This window comes from Gossypium hirsutum, chromosome D03, assembly GCF_007990345.1.
Source record: "Gossypium hirsutum isolate 1008001.06 chromosome D03, Gossypium_hirsutum_v2.1, whole genome shotgun sequence".
Lineage (NCBI taxonomy): Eukaryota > Viridiplantae > Streptophyta > Magnoliopsida > Malvales > Malvaceae > Gossypium > Gossypium hirsutum.
Window position 1 is genome coordinate 48,552,707 of NC_053439.1, and position 18,878 is coordinate 48,571,584.

At 30.3% G+C, this 18,878-nt stretch overlaps 1 protein-coding gene and 1 long non-coding RNA gene across 5 annotated transcripts; one reads left to right on the top strand and one right to left on the bottom strand.

Moving 5' to 3' along the window:
- The first annotated feature begins 971 nt into the window (after window positions 1–971).
- LOC107950883 (uncharacterized) lies at window positions 972–4,917 on the top strand. Of its 3 annotated transcripts, XR_005911483.1 has the most exons (3): window positions 972–1,498; window positions 2,056–2,191; window positions 4,323–4,917. It is a non-coding gene; the product is annotated as an uncharacterized lncRNA (long non-coding RNA). The 3 variants fall into 3 exon arrangements; XR_005911482.1 differs by lacking the exon at window positions 4,323–4,917 and having other exon boundaries at window positions 2,056–2,293; XR_005911481.1 differs by lacking the exon at window positions 4,323–4,917 and having other exon boundaries at window positions 972–1,464; window positions 2,056–2,293.
- Window positions 4,918–17,167: 12,250 nt separating this feature from the next.
- On the bottom strand, window positions 17,168–18,636 carry LOC107950884 (WUSCHEL-related homeobox 3). Of its 2 annotated transcripts, none has more exons than XM_016885806.2 (2): window positions 18,178–18,636; window positions 17,168–17,678 (listed from the first exon to the last, which is right to left on the bottom strand). In XM_016885806.2, the coding sequence occupies exons 1-2, from the start codon at window positions 18,505–18,507 to the stop codon at window positions 17,397–17,399; spliced, it is 612 nt and encodes a 203-aa protein (XP_016741295.2). In that variant the 5' UTR covers window positions 18,508–18,636; the 3' UTR covers window positions 17,168–17,396. The 2 variants fall into 2 exon arrangements, with proteins under 2 accessions (XP_016741295.2, XP_040946278.1); XM_041090344.1 differs by having other exon boundaries at window positions 17,168–17,675; window positions 18,178–18,631.
- Window positions 18,637–18,878: the final 242 nt, after the last annotated feature.

The following is an 18,878-nucleotide window of genomic DNA, read 5'->3' on the forward strand; positions in this document are numbered from 1 at the left end:
TTCTTTTTCTCTTTCACATTTCTTCTTATATATTTAAAAAAAAATCATTTTCTTTGTAACTTTTATTCTCTTTTAATAAGATCGTTTACCTCCAAATATGTACTATTCATTACCATTTCTGACCCTTCATCCTCTGAAGATCTCTACGTTCTCATTGAGATCATCTATTGATTTGAGTCAAGCTCCCTCCTCGATATTCACCATGATATGATCACCCTTATGGCACCTACTAACAAAACCTCTTCGACTCTTGTGTTGGAAAAACAATGGGGTCGTTTGATTCCAATGTCTAGTAAAATATAGAATGGAATCTGTCAAAAATCAACAATGACGACCTCATCTCTATTTTTTTGTAAGGAACTCTAACATCTTCTATACTGAAAGGTACAATAAAAATATCCTAAGAAAGAATGATTGATGGGTGAAATACTGTGGGATCGACCATATAGGAAGCTTTAAATATTTGAGCATGATTGTTTTAGTTTGTCAAGTTAATCAGTCAAGAAAAATGAATAAATTTATCAAACTTTTAAATTGTATGTTTATCTAATTAAATATTTAATTTAAACATAAAATTAACTTATAATTTTAACTATAGATAATATATAATTGATCATGTAAATTAAATGAAAAAGTAACTTTTTTAAATTTCTATTTATCTAATTAAAATTTTATAAAACTTTTAAAATTTATGTTTATATAATTAATATTTAAATTAAACATAAAACTAACATAAAATTTTAATTATTATATAATATATACAGAAATAAATTATTTCATCTAATTAACTATTTATTTTAAATATAAATATTTTTTATTTAAAGATAATAAAAATTATCTTTTAAAATAATATATAAATTACATAAAAAAACATAATTGTGTCACTTGTTGCAATTTTAGGGTACCTACCTTGTTATATTATATATATATATATATGATTTATGTTAAAAGATAAAAGAAAAAAAAATTGGGTTGTTTTTCTTAAGCAAATAAGCCCTGTGCCTGGTAAGTACAATTAGCCTGTCCCTTACCTCTCCATTCAAACCTTTCAACTTCTGTCGCACTCTCCTCTATCAAGAATGGGTCTCTCGCCACTGCCCTGTAGAAAACGGGTGTTGCTCTTCTGGTAGCCGTTGTTTGCTTCATGGGTTCAGTATCATTTGCTTGGTCAATTTATTCCCACTTTACACACTCTTTTTTTTTTTTTTTTGAAAGCATGTTTATCAAAAGATGAAAATTCTGGTTATTTTCTAATGGAAGAGTGATCTCTTAGAACACAAATTGTTGCCAAATGCATGGGGTAAAAGGTTAGAAATTAGCAAATGCGAAATTGTACTCATCCATAAATTACTATCAAATTCCAAGCAACAATGGTTTTAGTCGGATAACAATCTGGGTTGATGTAGATCATAAAGAAAGATGACAAAAAACAACAGCGAGGGTAAATTTCTTGTATTTTATCTGGTGAGGAGCCAAGGAGGGTCAATTACTTATATGGGTCGGTGGTGTTTGTATCTTTGTAAAGTTATTTTATGTGTTTTAGCAAACATGGCTCATTATATACTTCTTGTGAAATTTTGTACCAATATCACTGGGTTATATATTCAATTTTTAAAATATAGTTTAAACGTGTTTTTCACAATTCAATGTATTGTTGCATGTTTTAATATGATTAAAAGAAAAGAGCTTACAGTCATTTCGACATTGGATTAAAAAAGTCAAATAATTTTTTCTTTAATTTTAGAAATGATGATTGTTTTTCTTTCTATACTGCTATATATTAAGAGTCTGAAAACGAAATCTGTATATATAGAATAAACTAGAATTCTGATGACAAATCATTTTCAAGTAATGTTTTTCTTGGTTGAATTAAGAAGCTAGGATTTGGTTCTTTAAGCTGATCATATTATAATTCCAGCTCTAGTGCTTTTCCTTTATCATGCTATGTGTGTGTGTGTCTTATATGGATTAAAATTCATGACTCCGCAAGATAGGTAGATAATTGATAGGCCATGAAAATGTAGTCTTAAAGGAAGGCCTTTGGTGTATTTGCAGGTGAAAATAGCAGTGAAAAACTAAGTCTAATGAAGACAACAGTGCTTATAGAAAGGTTAGTTTTGGATTTTAAGGGCAAGCTGATGGAGACCATAGTTCGTCACCAATACTTCTCCTGATAGTTCTTTCTCTGAAGGTATTTGATCAATTAAAATTTTGTACTCTTTAAAAAGGATAAATGATCAAATTTTATAGTAAAACTTCTCAATTGAATGATTAATGATAAATTTGAACCTCTCACATAAGTAGATTAGTAAATTTGTACCTTATCCCTAGTTTTATTAAATTGAATTGTGGTTTGCATTTGTTAGTTTGCTAGCAACAATAGAGTTTATTTGTTAAAGTGGGGCTCAACCTCCTTTTTGAGATTTTGAGTAGCTTTCTAACTAATTGACTTTAAGTTTTAACTATATGCATACATATTATCAATTATCAATCTTAAAAATTAAAAATTCATAAACAACAATAACAAAATCCAGTTTTCCCGTACAATTAAAAATCCATGTACTTAAGTGATTAAAAAAAGAGAGTAATAAACAGCACTTAAAATGTTACTTCTCATTGAACTTTTTTGTTTGAAACCTCATTCTGCCTCTATTGCTTTTTCTTTGTTGTTGAGTCTTCTTTAGTCTTGAATATGGATGCAACTACTCTTGGTTACCATCATTCATTGATTGTGACTAGTAGAATTTACACAAAGACAAAGTTAAAATGCATTCGTTCATAATTTTGCAAATTAATTTCACTAAAAAATAAATTATTACCTAGTTGATAGTGGATATTTGTGTACAACTCTAATTATGTCCTGGTTGTTTACATATGCTACAAGTCATCGTTCTACCAATTTTGGTTAGCCTCTTTGTTTTCTTTGTCTTATTAGATTCATCTTGCACCATTTTTACCCTCTTCTTTTTGGGCCTTCTGGCATGATATTGAACTTTGGTGGTGATATTTTTTCATTTCTAATCTTCTCCCACAAGTCAAGTTCATTTATTGGTTGTAAAGCGTACTCATATGTCCTCCTGTACATTTCCTTGCTATACCATTTTGCCAAATATTTCTCTAGATCCTCTTTTTTGTTGTAAATGGCACACACTGCATGTGCACATGGGATGCCTGACAAGCCCCATAATCTACATGAACAAGTCACCCTTTCTAAGTTCACAATATATGTGATCCTACCACGCATGATTTCATATCCATAATTTCCATTGAAATGCACATTCCACTTAGTAGATTCTTTTATGCTCTTATCAAGCTTAGCTCTAATTAGAGGACCAAACAACCCTTTCCATCCAAGTATTGTTTTCCTTTTACTAACAATTCGTTCCATGAAAGCCAACCTCATATCATTTAGCATACATTGGCTTTGACCTAGCTTGTACGATGCTAGCATTGAATGCCTCGGCTAGGTTGTTATCTGTCGAATCACACTTAGCGTTATAGTTGAAATATGCTTTGCAAAACCATGTCTCATTTGCATCTAAAAGAGCTACAACTACCATCTTTTTTTCTTTTTCAAAAGCAACACACATTTGTTCAAAACATGGTACATTAGCGGCTTTCACACATGCCCAAAAAGCCTTTTGCAAACCTTTTCCTCTGAACCCGTTCGGACATTTTCCAACCCAATTTGCCTATACATGCCTAGCACACCCTATGCTCTGCATGTGGGAATAGTTGTTTAAAAGCCTTTTTTTAGCCTACAAAATTAAATTAAACAATATAAAAATATGATATACTTTAAACTATGCAAATTAACAAATTAATTAAAGGTAATATTACCTTTTGTTGATCTGATATGAATGTCCACCCATATCCATCAGGAGTGCCAATGTCTCTTTTCAAAATCTTAAGAAACCAAGTCCATGATGTTGTAGACTCGACCTCCACAACACACCATGCTAGAGGAAACATTTGGTTATTTGCATCCCTAGCCACAGTAGTTAGTAACTCTCCTTTAACTATTCCTTTTAAATAGCACCCATCCAATCTTAAGATAGGCCTACATCCAGCTAAGAAACCTCTCCTCAGAGCATCAAAACAAGTATAAAACCTTTGGAATAATCGTGGAAATCCAGGAGCAAGTTTTTATGTCTTAATTTCAATTGTACTCCCTCTATTAGATATTCTTAACTTTTCTGCATAATTATATAAAGCCGCATACTCTTCAATCACATCTATCTCCATCTCTTTTAATACCTTTAGCTTAGTTCTTCTAGCCTTACTGATATTGATATTAATACCAAGCTTTATTTTCACTACAGATTGTATGTAATTAAGCTTGATAAATGGATGAGCAACAATTAATTCTTTGTATCTATTTGCCAAGAAAGCTGTTGAAGCTTTTTGCACCTTCCATTGAGGGTTGCACTTATGTTTCTTTCCGAACACCTTCACTTGAAAGTCTCCATTATTCTTCTCCACAGATGCAAATATATAGTGTATATAGATATATACATATATATTAGATTAGATAGCTTCTTAGACAATTAATTGTATCTAGTAATGTATATATATTAAATTATTTTGTTTTAAAATTATTTATTGTTATAGATTATACATATAATATGATAAATAAATTAAAACATAATAATCAAATAAAGACTATCATGATCCGGATAAGTTAACAGAATCATTTGTTGGTTTAAAGTATATTTTTATGATTCACTTAACTTGTCTGTGAGTTGAGTGGCACATTTTCGTTAGGAATGGTAATGGTGTAGGGCGAGTGGATTTTGTAAACTCCACCACCACTCCATAGTTGTAATATTCTATTTTACTACCCATCCTACTCCACTATGTATTTGTAATTTTAAAAGTTACTACCATTTTTATGAATGTTGAATACATTCATCTTCACTCTGTCGCACTTCAACTTAATTCTTATTAATTATTTCTATTATTTTGAATCTTTTAAACATAATTCTCAAAAAAAAAACATAACATAACTTTCTTGAATTAAGACAAAACTCCCAAGCACCAAAAAGAAAATTACATTGGAAAGTAACAATTTCCAAGCAATTAATTTCTTTTAATTTTTTTATGTTAGAAACTACAAATAAAATATCAATAAATTAGGCTAAATCTTAACTTATTATTTTAGGGGTTTTAATAATTTTTACATTCTCATGCTTTTAATATATAAGGATAAAATAATAATTTTATATAATTAAATGAGATTGAGTTGGACAAATAATTGTCATAATTATTTTATATTAACAATTTTAAAAAAATCTCATCCTGTATCATTTTTTCTTTTAAAATCGACTCAATTAAGAGTGTATTAAAATTTTTCAAGCAATTCAGATTTTTTCATGCCCAAATAAGATTTTTTTTTTTACTTCAACACCCGAATTTGATTTAAATAATAAAAGCATTATAATTTGAAATTAATTATTATTAAAAATAAAGAAAAAATGGATTGGACCGGATCAACTTAGGCTTCAAAATTTTATTGGAAGCAGGCCATGGCGGTGGCCCGGCTAGATTTCAATAGCACAGCCTCCCTTTAATAATATCATCATCATCAAAGGGCCATATGGAGCACCACTTCAAAACTCTAACAAAAATGACATTCTCTATCTTATAGGTGCAACTCCATTTATGAGCATCATAAAAGGTTAAATTCTCTGTAAAAGGGTCTTGTTTAATATAATTTTGGTGGATTGATTTATTTAAATTTGATTTTTTTTTTTGGTTTCTTTTATCTTTTGAAAGGTGTTGTTCAGTTTTGATGTCAAATAATTTGACATGCCTTACTTTTTAAAAACATGTGATAATTTATAAAAAAAATTCTTCTATTTAAAGTTAAATTGCATTTATATTGAAAAATGAAAAAAATTAGTATTTATATATTTCGAAACGTGCAAATTAGCTCCTCCGTTAAAATTCATCTGTTAAATAATGACATGGAACGTTAAATCCATGCTAAAAATTATTTTTTATGGTAAAGGATTAAAATGGTCACCCAATTATGTCTTTCATTCTATTTTGATCACCTAACTATTAATTTTTTTGATTTAGTCACTAAACTTTTTGAAATTAAATATTTTAGTCACTCAGAGCTGACGTTGACTTTTTTTTGGTCTAGTAATAGAATTAGTCATCTAATGTGTTTACACATTCTACCAATTTGATTCTAAATATAAAAAAATAAATCAATTTAGCTAGCTCTTAATGTTTACAAAATTTATCATTTTAGTTCTGATTCTAAAAAATAATAAAATTGGCCCTCAATATTTACAAAATATATCAATTTAGTCCTAACTCTAAAACTTTAAAATATATATTAAAAAAATCATTTTTAGCCCTTTATAACTCATCGACTAACCCATGTAAAATATTAAAATAAGAAAAAAGAGTACCCTCTTTCAAGTCACTTGTAAAAGAACTCTAAAAAGTTGAGATAAAATACACACAAAAAAATTAAGATCCAAAAGAAAATAAAGGCATTAAAAACATTATTTGTTCAAGTAATAATGTAACCAATTATTCAAGACAGGTTCCAAATCAATTAGTTTCGTCCAGTGTGAATATTAAATTATAGTAAAAGAAATTGTTGCAAGTGACTTAAAAGATGATATTCTTTTTCTTATTTTAATATCTCACATGGGTTAGTCGATGGGTTATAAAAGGCTAAAAATGGTTTTTTTTAATATATATATTTTAAAATTTTTAGAGTTTGGAGTAGATTGACAAATTTTGTAAATGTTGAGGCCCAATTTTATTGAATTTTTTAGAATTGGAACTAAAATGACAAATTTTGTAAACATTGAGGGCTAAATTTGTTGAATTGTTTTTATATTTAGGATCAAGTTGATAGAATGTGTAAATATTATAAAGCTAATTTTGTTACTAGACCAGTAAAAAAAGCTCACATTAACTCAGAATGACTAAAATATTTAATTTTGAAAAGTTTAGTGACTAAACAAAAAAAATTAATAGTTGTGTAACACCTCAAAATAAGGGGGTTAGATGAAACAAATAATCAAGAAATAAGTCTTAGATATGATGGTTAATTAGCTAGTTCATTTTTTAGAGATCCTAGGTTCAAACCTCATCTCTCTCATCTTTTTCATCAACTTAGGATAAAAGAACACATTATAATAAATATTAAATAGAGTGGAAAAATAAACAAGTGTGGGCAGTAGTTGAATTGGTTAAACATTCTCTTTTTTCCCCTTGGCAAAAAGGGTAAATTACTTTGCAGTCCCTTAAAAGTTTAAAAACTTAGCTATTTAGTCTCTTTTCCTAATTACATTAGGATTTTGATTTATTTCTTTCGTTCCAATTAGAATTCCTCCCTTTATTCTCTATATATATCTTCAACTTTTATTTTCTCCCCCTTTTCTTTTTCATCATATTTCACATTATTTTGTTGTTGAAAATTATTTCTTTGCTTACCCAGAATCAAAATCAATCTCCGTTAAAACGTTTTCCTACCGATTGTCAAACTCATCATCTATAACCTTTGTACCTTCGTAAAAATTTCAGTAAGTTTAACCATTTCAATTAGTAGAACTCGTAAATTCTGAAATAGCATCAATCCACGCTAATCTTTCAAATAAATTTTAATATTTTGTGATTCTTGCTAAAATCCTCCATTAATCTTGATTAATTCTTGAAAACAAATGTTAACTTGTGTATAAATATCATTTGAATGATCCGTTTTAGGTAGCCCAGATCATATTTGAACGTGAGGGACATCACTCAAGATCCCAGTGAAAGGTGTGTGTTCTTTTACAAGCGAATCGGAGCAAAATCGTGTTTAAGATAGGGCAACACGGGCGTGTAAACTACACAACCATGTCTCCCTAAAACCCTAGGATAGTTCGTTTCTTACATGACCAAGACCCCTTCATACGGTCAGTCACACGGGCATGTGGACCACACAGGTAGACCGCACGGTCCACCACACGACCATGTGCCTTAGAAACCCTAGTGTAGCTTATGAACCACATGGCCTAGACACATGGCCTGGCCACACGATTGTGTCTCCCCTATAACTTAATTTTGCAATTTCCACATGACAACAGTCTATTACACGGTTTGGGCCGTGCCCCCTATTTCTAAAATTTATAATTTTTCCCTTTTTTAGATTTTATAGTTTTACCCAAAATTTTATAATTTGTTATGTTTAGGCCCTAAATGGTTTTTAAAATATTTTTAGTGTTTTATTTTTTTCAATTAAACCCTTGATAATATGATTAATACTAGAACCCATGATCTAATTGACTGAACTAATGTTATGTGAATATTTGTATTTGTGATTGTGTGTACAACATGCCTTATGTTACCAATAAACTGAACACTTAATAAACATTACTTTTGGCTACCGAGTTGATTGGTTATAAGCATATTATTTGCTAATGTATTAAACTGTCATAAGCATATTGATTGCTACCATATTGCTCTATTAAAAGCATAGTTAAATGCTATCGTATTGATATGTTTGAGCTTGCTATATTGCATTGAATGGGGTGAGACACTGTGAACGGAGGAAGTTCAGCAGTTTATCTACACCGTTGAGTGGTTTATTCACACCGTTTGAGCAGCTTTTATTTGTATCGTTTGAATGGTTTAACCATACCGTATTAGCATCTTCAATTTGTAAACATGTTGTGCATCCACAACCTTCTAGAAGCTTGTCTGCAATAACTTTTTAACAAAAGAACCTGGTTCATCTACCCTTTTTATTACTAGTGGTTTATCCACAATGAGCGGTTCGTCCACAACAATGAACGGTTTTATCCACAACGTAGTGTAACGGTAGAAGAGTTTTGGGGAACTCTTACTGTGGTGTGTAGCGATGGGGTAGAAACCTTTTCTGATAAAGTGAAATTGCATTGCATTTATAAGGATTTGCATTACTGTGAATATATACTAAGATATTATGATAATGAGTTAATCTGAAATATCAGAAAGTGTATTTATCCTTTGAAGTTGATATTCTATATGTTTTGCCTACTGTTTGCACCGCTTTTCTTGTGATGGAACTCACACTGAGCTTCATAGCTCACTCCCCTCTTTACGAACAACCACTAGGTTAGGACATGAACTTGGCATATGGAGGGCTCGACTTAGATTGACCATTCTACCATAAGAATATCTTAAAATTATTATTTGATATTTTTATTTTTCAGAGACTATCGTTTTATTTTGAACCATGGCATAAGACTTAGGTTGGTTTTAATTAGCATGCATGTCTTTAAATTGTTTTTTAATGTTGAATTGTGGATTATAATCAAATATGCATAAAATATAGATTTTATTAAAACTAAGTTAAAAATCACTTTTTTTGTTACAAGATTATAAATAAAATTTCAATGATAATCATTCTTTACAAGAAAGATGTTAAACTAATTGTTTTTTTAACTCATGAATTTTTCTAAACATAGGCTAAGTTTTCTTCTAAAATAAACAAATATTTTAAATCGATTGTTTTATAAACCTCGATTGCTACTAGGCCATTCCGATGGTTGATGTAATCTCCCGAATTCGAGCCTAATGTCTAGTCCGGGTTGGTGAGGTTACAAGTTGAGTGATCAAAATAGAACGAAAGGCAGTTGGGTGAATATTTTTATAGTTTACCCATAAAAAATAATTTTCAACACAGATTTAATGTTCCACATCATCATTTAACAGATAAAATTTAACAAAGGGGATAATTTGTACATTTCGAAATGTATAAGGGCTAATTTTCCTATTTTTCAGTAGATGGGCCGAAATGTAATCCGGCCCTAAATACAAAAGCTTCCCTAGTACTTTTACCTTTGATAACGTGATATATATATTTAATATTTTTATAGATATGAATAAAAAAATTACACAGTTAACACAAGGGGAAAAAAACCAACAATTGATTGGAAGAAGTGAAAGTGTAACTTCTTCCCCAAATATTTGGACCTAAACAGAATTAGGTTCAGACCATAAAACAGAAAATGATATTTGTGGTTATATAAAAAAAGAAAGATAAATAAAATGAGAAAACTTATAATATTTCTCCAATTGTATAAAGAATAAAAAAGCGTACATGTCATCAAAATATAGTAAAAATATCATAGAGACCCCTATATTAGGTGTTAAATTACATTTTGCCCCTTCTAAAGATAAATTAATTCCTATACATTAGATTAAAGAGTAAACTGGTCCTTTCTATTAAAAAAATCAGTCATTTCTATTGTAAAAAAACTAACATGGCTGACAGAGTACACAAACAATGATACGTGGCATGCTACGTGTACCTCATGCTAACGTACAAAGACCAGTTTTTAATAGCAGAAATAGATAAAATTTTTAATAGAAGGACCAATTTACACTTTGATATAATTTATAGGAACTAATTTGCCTATTTTTTTAGTAGAGGGGGAAAAGTGTAATCTAGCTTCTAGTACAAGGGCCTCCATGATACTTTTACCCAAATTATATTACAGAATTAATGGAAAAAGTTTCTTAGTACTAGAAAAACACATTTTGAAAAGTTGAAGGACTAGAACAATCAACTTGTTGTAAGGAACTATATTTGTCAAAAATGCATAGACAAAAAGCTTATATAAAGTTTCATCAATTTAAAATAGGAAAAAAAACCCAGACTCCAATTAGTTGATGTTTAATGTTTTGAAATGTGAAACAAATTGAAACTATGGCAAGTGTAGAAATGGACAATTCTAATGGATCTATTAGGGCTCATAATAAATGTCCACAAATGACATTTTTATTGGGTAAACTAGAGATCAATGATCCTTCGAATAGCTTTGCAGAATTTGACAAAAATGTTTGGGTTTTTCTTCATCACAAAATTTAGGTGGGAGAAGGTTATGAAGGTGATGGTCATCGATTCCACCAATATAATCCTACACCTAATTTGCAAATTTGAGCAGTATAGGGAGCATGGTCGATCCCTTAAAGACTGGGTTTACTGAAAATTGTTTCTTTCTCGACCAGATTTATGTCTGGGCAGTTGTCGTGCCCAAGAAGTTTGGGGGGATAAAATATGAAACCTGAAATAAACAGAGAGAAAAAATTTGTAAAAAGTAAAAGCTGAAGACAATTAAATAAGAAAAACAGTGAAGTAAATTTGAAGAAAAATCAATTAAATTTAGCTCAGCTTCAGGCGAGGGTTTTTCCGTCTTTGAACCGATCCTCGAAATTAGATGAACTCCTCTTTTCCAATAAGCTAGTTAAAGCTACCAAAGACGCCTCGGACACCAACTCTTCATTGTGTAAATTAGTTATGGAACGTCCTATAACTAACCATTGCCGGTCGAACAACCTACGAAACGTTCGTGATTTAGAACTCCGGCAGCTTTGCGTTCTAAAAGAGCCTAGCTCGAACCAATGCCCTCAACCGCGTGAGACATTTAAATCTGGTTACTACTTCTCTTGACGGAACCAAACAACAATCCCCACTTGGCACGCCAATGTGTTCACGGAAAACCAATTAGACAATCGATCCTTTTGAAATTCCAACTGTACGTCTAACCACACTAACTCAAATGACGTCTTTTTTTACTTAGTGTTGATTTGACTTTGTGAGTTGATGAAGTCATACTCTTAATCCGGAGAAATAATAAATACTGGAAATTAGGAGTTGAATTGCTTGGGTTCGTAACTCACGGGTCTTGACGAAGTTAACACCAACCTAAAGCTGAAATGAGTTTAGTTGACTAAATTTTGGGGCATATTAGAGTTTGGCATATCTGGAGAGGGTTGGATAAATGAAAAATAGGGTTGAAATGGATAAAAAGTGGGTGGTTTAAGTATGTGGCTGGAATTTTGTTTGGGTATAAAAATGGTTTTAGCCTACTGGGAATGAGAAAAAGGTTTGAAAAAGAAAATGTAAGTGGTGTAGGTTGGTGACAAGCTGGAAATTAATAAATTGAAAGTAAAAAGGAACCAAATACAACAAATAATTTCGTGAGAATGAAGGAGATTATATTCTAAATGAAACTTGATTATGAAATGAACATAATACCACCTATTTATACTAGTGGCTTTGAGCCAACTTTCCTAATTTAAAGTTACTATATATAGAAAGTGCATAAAATTAGGGAAAAATATTCTCATGATCAAAATAAATCCCTACATAATCTCTTACTAAGTCAATCAGAAAATTTCAGCCAATTACATCTTTTCGAAATTCCATTTCGACCCCCCTTCTTTTGCTTCTTCCTTCAATTTAGTCCAATTGTTTTCTTTTTCTTCTATTTAGCCCCAAATTGCACCCCTGTATAAAATTCAATATAAACACGGAAAAATCAGTGGTGCATTCTCAGGTATACTAGTGGCTTTGAGCCAACTTTTCTAATTTAAAGCCACTATACATAGAAAGTGCATAAAATTAGGGAAAAATATTCTCATGATCAAAATAAATCCCTACATAATCTCTTACTAAGTCAATCAGAAAATTTCAGCCAATTACATCTTTTCGAAATTCCATTTCGACCCCCCTTCTTTTGCTTCTTCCTTCAATCTAGTCCAATTGTTTCCTTTTTCTTCTATTTAGCCCCAAATTGCACCCCTGTATAAAATTCAATATAAACACGGAAAAATCAGTGGTGCATTCTCAGGTATACTAGTGGCTTTGAGCCAACTTTCCTAATTTAAAGCCACTATACATAGAAAGTGCATAAAATTAGGGAAAAATATTCTCATGATCAAAATAAATCCCTACATAATCTCTTACTAAGTCAATCAGAAAATTTCAGCCAATTACATCTTTTCGAAATTCCATTTCGACCCCCCTTCTTTTGCTTCTTCCTTCAATCTAGTCCAATTATTTCCTTTTTCTTCTATTTAGCCCCAAATTGCACCTCTGTATAAAATTCAATATAAACATGGAAAAATCAGTGGTGCATTCTCATAAATTGACCAATTTAATTACATAAAATATGTAACTTCAGCATTTAATCAGAAGGTATAAGAATAGGATACATCATTAACATGATAGAGAGTTGAAAGAGATATAAATAGATTATCTATCAAATAAAATTGTTGATGAGACTTGAATCTTGGTATTTGTTAAGCTGCCAATGAGTTTGAAAATATTCCCTAAACTTTCACCAAAGTATCAATTAATATGACATGTTAAGGTCAAACAGGATCAAACACTCAACATGTCAAGTATCATCTCCAATGGAGATTTTGTCTCTTAACTCTATCGATTAAGTTCACAGAGTAAGACCGCTTCATTGTATGCCTAAGAAGGTGAATCATGCACATAGTTTACCTTTTGAAATATTATAAAATGCTTTCACTTTATAAATTTATTACTTTTTCAAGCACTTGAAATTCTCAAACAGAAACAAGATACAAATCCCCTACTAGGGACAACGTCAAACTTGTTGTTGAGGCCTAGTAATTTTTTTTTCCTTTCATGAGAATGACAGAAAATGATAGAAACTCACAATTACTTGACAAATGTATATGAAGAAGGTGACGCTTGATCAACCTACTATGGTGTAGAATATTCAACAGCGTAAGAATGAAATTGATATTAAAAATGTAAATTTTTATTATTGCAGTAACTTATAAATTTATAACTTTTATGAGGGTTAAATTCTAAATTTATGATTTTGAATGCCAAGACCACTTTCCTTTAGCATCTCCACTAAACCTTCGAAATGTTGATTAAGTCGGTTTAGGAATTTTTCTTACCAAACAATCGAATAAACTTGATGGGAAAGTAAGGTATAATTGTGTTCCATGTCCTTATACTCTTTAGATTTTCAAATTTTCGTTTTGTTACTTTTAATTACAGAAATTTAAACCCTTCATTTTAGGTAAAAAGTAAAGTCGAATTATAAATAAATTATATTAAATAGTGGACTTTGAATTTCTAAAATTAAAAATTAAAAGGATTAAAAGTTAAAAATAAGTAGAAAACCAGGTAGATGGTAGTTTTTAAATCATAGGAATGACAAGAGTAACAAAATGCAGGCGAGACAAAGAAAATAATTTAACTGAGCCAAGAAGGTCCATATGTGTGTCGTCAAAAGACAAAAGTAGATTATAGCAAGGTTGTAGGATTTGTGGGACATAGTTTCTGAATTTTTCCGACATTGGGCTTACGACAGCAAAATGATAGTGTTAAATTGCTTTTCGTGTGTCAGCAGACCCCAAATTACCTTTTTAACCTCACGGGTAAATAAATATATATGACCTAACCCACCATTTCATTTCATTTCATACATTTTGTACTACAAAAATTATTAAAGTTTTCTACTACCTAATAATTCGGATTAAATACTAAATCCGGTGAAGTTAAACTTCTAAGCATAGACAAACTCTCCTAATATTTTAATATTTTATATTATATAAATAACAATAACAATAATTAAATTTAATTAAATCTAAGTTTGAATGGAATTTATTTTGATTCCATCGGACTCGTAGACAAATATGTGAAAGCTTATCCAATTCAGCCCCCTCTCCCACCTCCGAGTCAGTCCAGCTCTGGCCCATGAATATCTATTTTTGGCTGCATTTCAAATTCAAAGACCATTATTTTATAGTCATTTACAACCTATATTTTCAGAACATTTCTGCCATTCATTTCATCTCCTTTTTAATTTCCTTTGGGAAAACCTTATTTGTACGAAAATTGAAGGGTAATTTTTTTTAAAAAAAAAGTGGCCATCTAACAGCCTACAGTGTTTTGAAATCTAGTTTGGGCTAAGATTTTAATGCAATGTTGGGTAAGTTTTTTTTAAAAAAAAAATGAAATTGGCTTACAAACTGATATATAGTAATTATTATTGTGTGCTTTTTATTACGTTTGCTTGCTTTCTTTTATGTGGTAATTAAATTATATCGGCTGGACGTATATCTTTTGTCCCTAAAGTTGAAATATTACATTAATTTTTATGCATGCTTTTGTTATTATTATGTTTGCCTTCAATTGCTCTTCTTCCTTTCTTTTTTCCTCCCTTTTTATTATTAACACTTCCCATTAATTGGAAAAGTGATATATATGGTACGAATATGTGTTTAGACGCAATTATATACTTTTGATGTATACCTATCATATTATTCAAACATTGTTTTTATCAAATTTAATAACTTATGATTAGATTTAAGGTGTTTTGAATCCACATTGGATTCATACCAAGTTTATGATAAGGGTGCAACTAGAAATTTTGTAGTGGAGGGCCGGAATTGAACTCAGGAGCCAAAACAAAAATTTACCAAAATGTAAAGGCCTAAACAATGAATTTTACCAAACCCCGGGAAGGGGGGAGTAGGTGGTATCACCCTTTCTTATTATGGTATCAATACCGTATATATTTATCTAAACTTGATCTGGCTAAAAATATAAAATAAATATGTTATTTAATCGTGTTCATAATTGTAAATAGTTACCCTAATCTGTTTAAACTAATTTATGTTATTGTTTAATTTTTTTAAATATATCATTTTTATGTAATATATACTAATTATATATACCTTTTACTATCATTATGTAGTCTTTTTCTTTATTAAATTCTTAAATAACATAAATTTTAATATTCATATTATAATATAAGATGTTTAAGTTTTATATGCTAAAAATTACATAATTCTTATTATAAACATAAAAATAGGTTGAGCTTAAGCTTTGGATATTAATCTCGCACCCAATTTGTATTTTAAACAAGATTAAATTTTTGTTCAAGTCACTTCTCGAGCTTTATATATTATAAACTTAAAAATAAGTTAAGCTTAAACTTTGAATATTAGACTTGTATCAGATTTATATTTTAAACGAGTTTAATTTTTTGTTTAAGTTACTTCTCAAGCTTTTTTTTTATGTCTAAATCTTTTCAAATATTTAACGAATCTTTAAACTTGAGCAGATAGCCAAACAATATATATATATAAAATATGTTTTGCTCATAAAATACGAAATCTAAAAATTAGATTTCATTAGATAATGTGCATGTTTTTTACGTAATGACAATCATAAATAATTCAGATTGTAGGGTCGCCTATTTGTAGTTCAGAGAAAATGGGAGAAGGTGAATGGGTTGACATTGAAAGCTTGACTCAAATTTCAAAGGCAATAATTTGAATGTTCTCAAACCAATAATCAAACACCTACATGGACTTTCTATATAGGAGTTTTCTTAATTTGATTAAAACTTAGTTTAATATTTATTATTAGTTATTTTTGCATGCTTGGTCAACTTTATATCTATATTATAACTCATTTATAGAATTAATTATTTAGCAAAAAGATATATATATTATTACTTAGCAATTTAAATGGATTTTTTAAAATATAATCAAATATAATAAATTAACCTCCAAACCCATATTTGTTTTTCTAATACAAATATAACATTCCCCATTATATATATATAATACTTTATACCAGTTCTTAACTTACAATAATAAAGCCTAGTGGACTGGTTATGTATAGTGTTAAAGTTAAACAGTAGATTTTGCTTTTTGCTTTTTGCTTTTTATTCCATAAATTAATGTAGGTTATTAGTGTATTTACTATCGAGTACCATTAAACATGAATAGGGTTGAGATTTAATCAATATATTTTAAAATACTTTTATTTTTTATTTAAAATTTTAATTCAATCATTGATAAGCTTCGTATTTTTTTAATCAAAATTTTTCATTAATATATTCATGTAATAGGATCAACTTTAGAAGCAAACCATTATAAACTTAATAAGCATATCTAATAGTAAGCAAAATTTGACCCAGAAATACCATCGGTGTCATTGTCAAATGTTGGGTAGGAATTATTAAATCGAAAAAGTAAATAGGGACTCAATCTCAAACTTATCAAAATACAAGGATTAATGCTACATTTTGACATAAATTTAAAAAAGAAAAGGGGGGAAATCCATAAGAAAAAAAAATGGGGTTTCTTTCTTCATGTGAATTTTTATTAATAATTGATTGACTTGTCTGAAAGATCCAAAAATGAAAAAAATACAGCCAAAAAAAAGGCTGATTTCTGTGTGACTAGAGGTCCATCAGGTACTGATATAGCCCTTGCATAAGGGACAGCTTTAAGATACACAAAAGACAAGCTTGAAAAATTTGAACAACATTTTCATGTTCATATTCTAGAATTCTGATAATGTTTTCGAATTTAAAAAAAAAAACAGAAGTGAAAAATACAGTGCAGATTCATAGGTAAAAATATAACAGTACTAGTACCACAGATACATTGCAGAAAGTCAAGAAAACCAGAAAAAAAAAAGAAAAAAGAAAAAGACAAGCAAAATTACACCCACATTTCATCTCAAAAAAGAAAACAAAAAAACATAGAAACCTAGTTACAAGTTACAACCTAGGCCTCATCCAGAGAGAAAAAAGGTTTTGTTTTTTGTTTTTAAATTAGCCGTTGTTATTCTTGTTGCACTCTTCCTTGAGATTGGAAGCAGTGACTGGGAAAAGTTCAAGGGTTTTAAGGGGAGGTGGTCCAGTGGTGGCGGTGGCGGTGGTGAAGAAGCATGGTGATGATAAAGAGGGAGTACTCAAATCAACCATCATCAGCAAATCACCGCCGTACATCTTCATCATAGACTTATCAACATCCATTCTTTCAGATACATCAAGCTTCCACGTGTAGTTAATCCCTTGCTTTGCTGCTGCTGCTGCATCATGAACTCCCACCTGCTATAAAAATTATCACCCACAAAAAAAATGGTTAACTAAATAGTAAAATGAAATGGGTACAGAAACAAATGGGGGCCAGGTATGTTTAAATAAGCTTTGGATTTTTGTTCTTTTTAAAAAAATATTCAATATTGTTTTTTAATCCATTTAAAAGCTAAGAGTAAATAAGACAAGTTTCGTATTTAGTTTCACAATATATTGAATTAGAGAGAACAAAAAAGGAAGCACATGCATGCGTACATCTTTAAATTTTATGCATGTGCAACATCTTACAAACCTTGTAAGAAAACCCTACATAGATCCTCAAGTCATCATTATATATTTATGAAATATTGAAAAAAAAAGGATAATATTATATATTTATATATTCTCCTATGGACAATTTTAACTGTTTCTAACTGGGTAGGAAAGGTGAAGTCAATAAAAGGGTAGTCTTGTTTGATAGCTAACTAACATTGGAATAAAAAATATATATATATATTAGAGTTAGTTAAGTTACCTGAGGAAAAGGAGGGGGTGAGTTATAGTAAGAAAGATGTTGAAAAGGAGGGGAGGGGAGAGAATCAAAGTAGTGATGAAAAAGTTGTTGTTGTTGTAATTGGAGTTGCTTGGTAAGTTTCCTTCTAAGCTTCTGTCTTTCCCTTGCCTTATGGTTTTGGAACCAATAAAACACATTCTTGCCTTCAATTTTGCCATAGAAAGAGAGGTGTGAAGTGATTTGTTGGATTTGTGTAGCATTTGGGGTCTTCACCCCACTCCTATACATCTCTTCCAATATCATAACTTGCTCTGGTGTTGGACACCACCTAGAAGACCCTGCTGGACACATCTTATGGAAACCAGAACACCTTGCTTAATGTCTTGTAGTAATTTTGATTGGAAAATTGAGACTTGGGGTTTTGCGGTAATGAGAAAAAGAGGGTACATACATATATATATTAATAGATGGAGAGATGAGAGGATAAAAGTAAATACAATGGTTATAATGTTTATAAGAGAAGTAAAGTAAGAGAAAGAGAGAGAGAAGGGGAGGGGGGGGGGAACAGCAAAGGGGGGTTAAATGGAGTGTGAACAAAGTACCAAGTGCAGGTTGTCATGCTGATGTTTCCCTGTTTGGGGCATTCAAGTTTGGGCTTTTTTTTATTCAGTCTAATACCAATAGATTTCGTGAGTGAGTGTGAATAAATGGGTAGGAGGGAG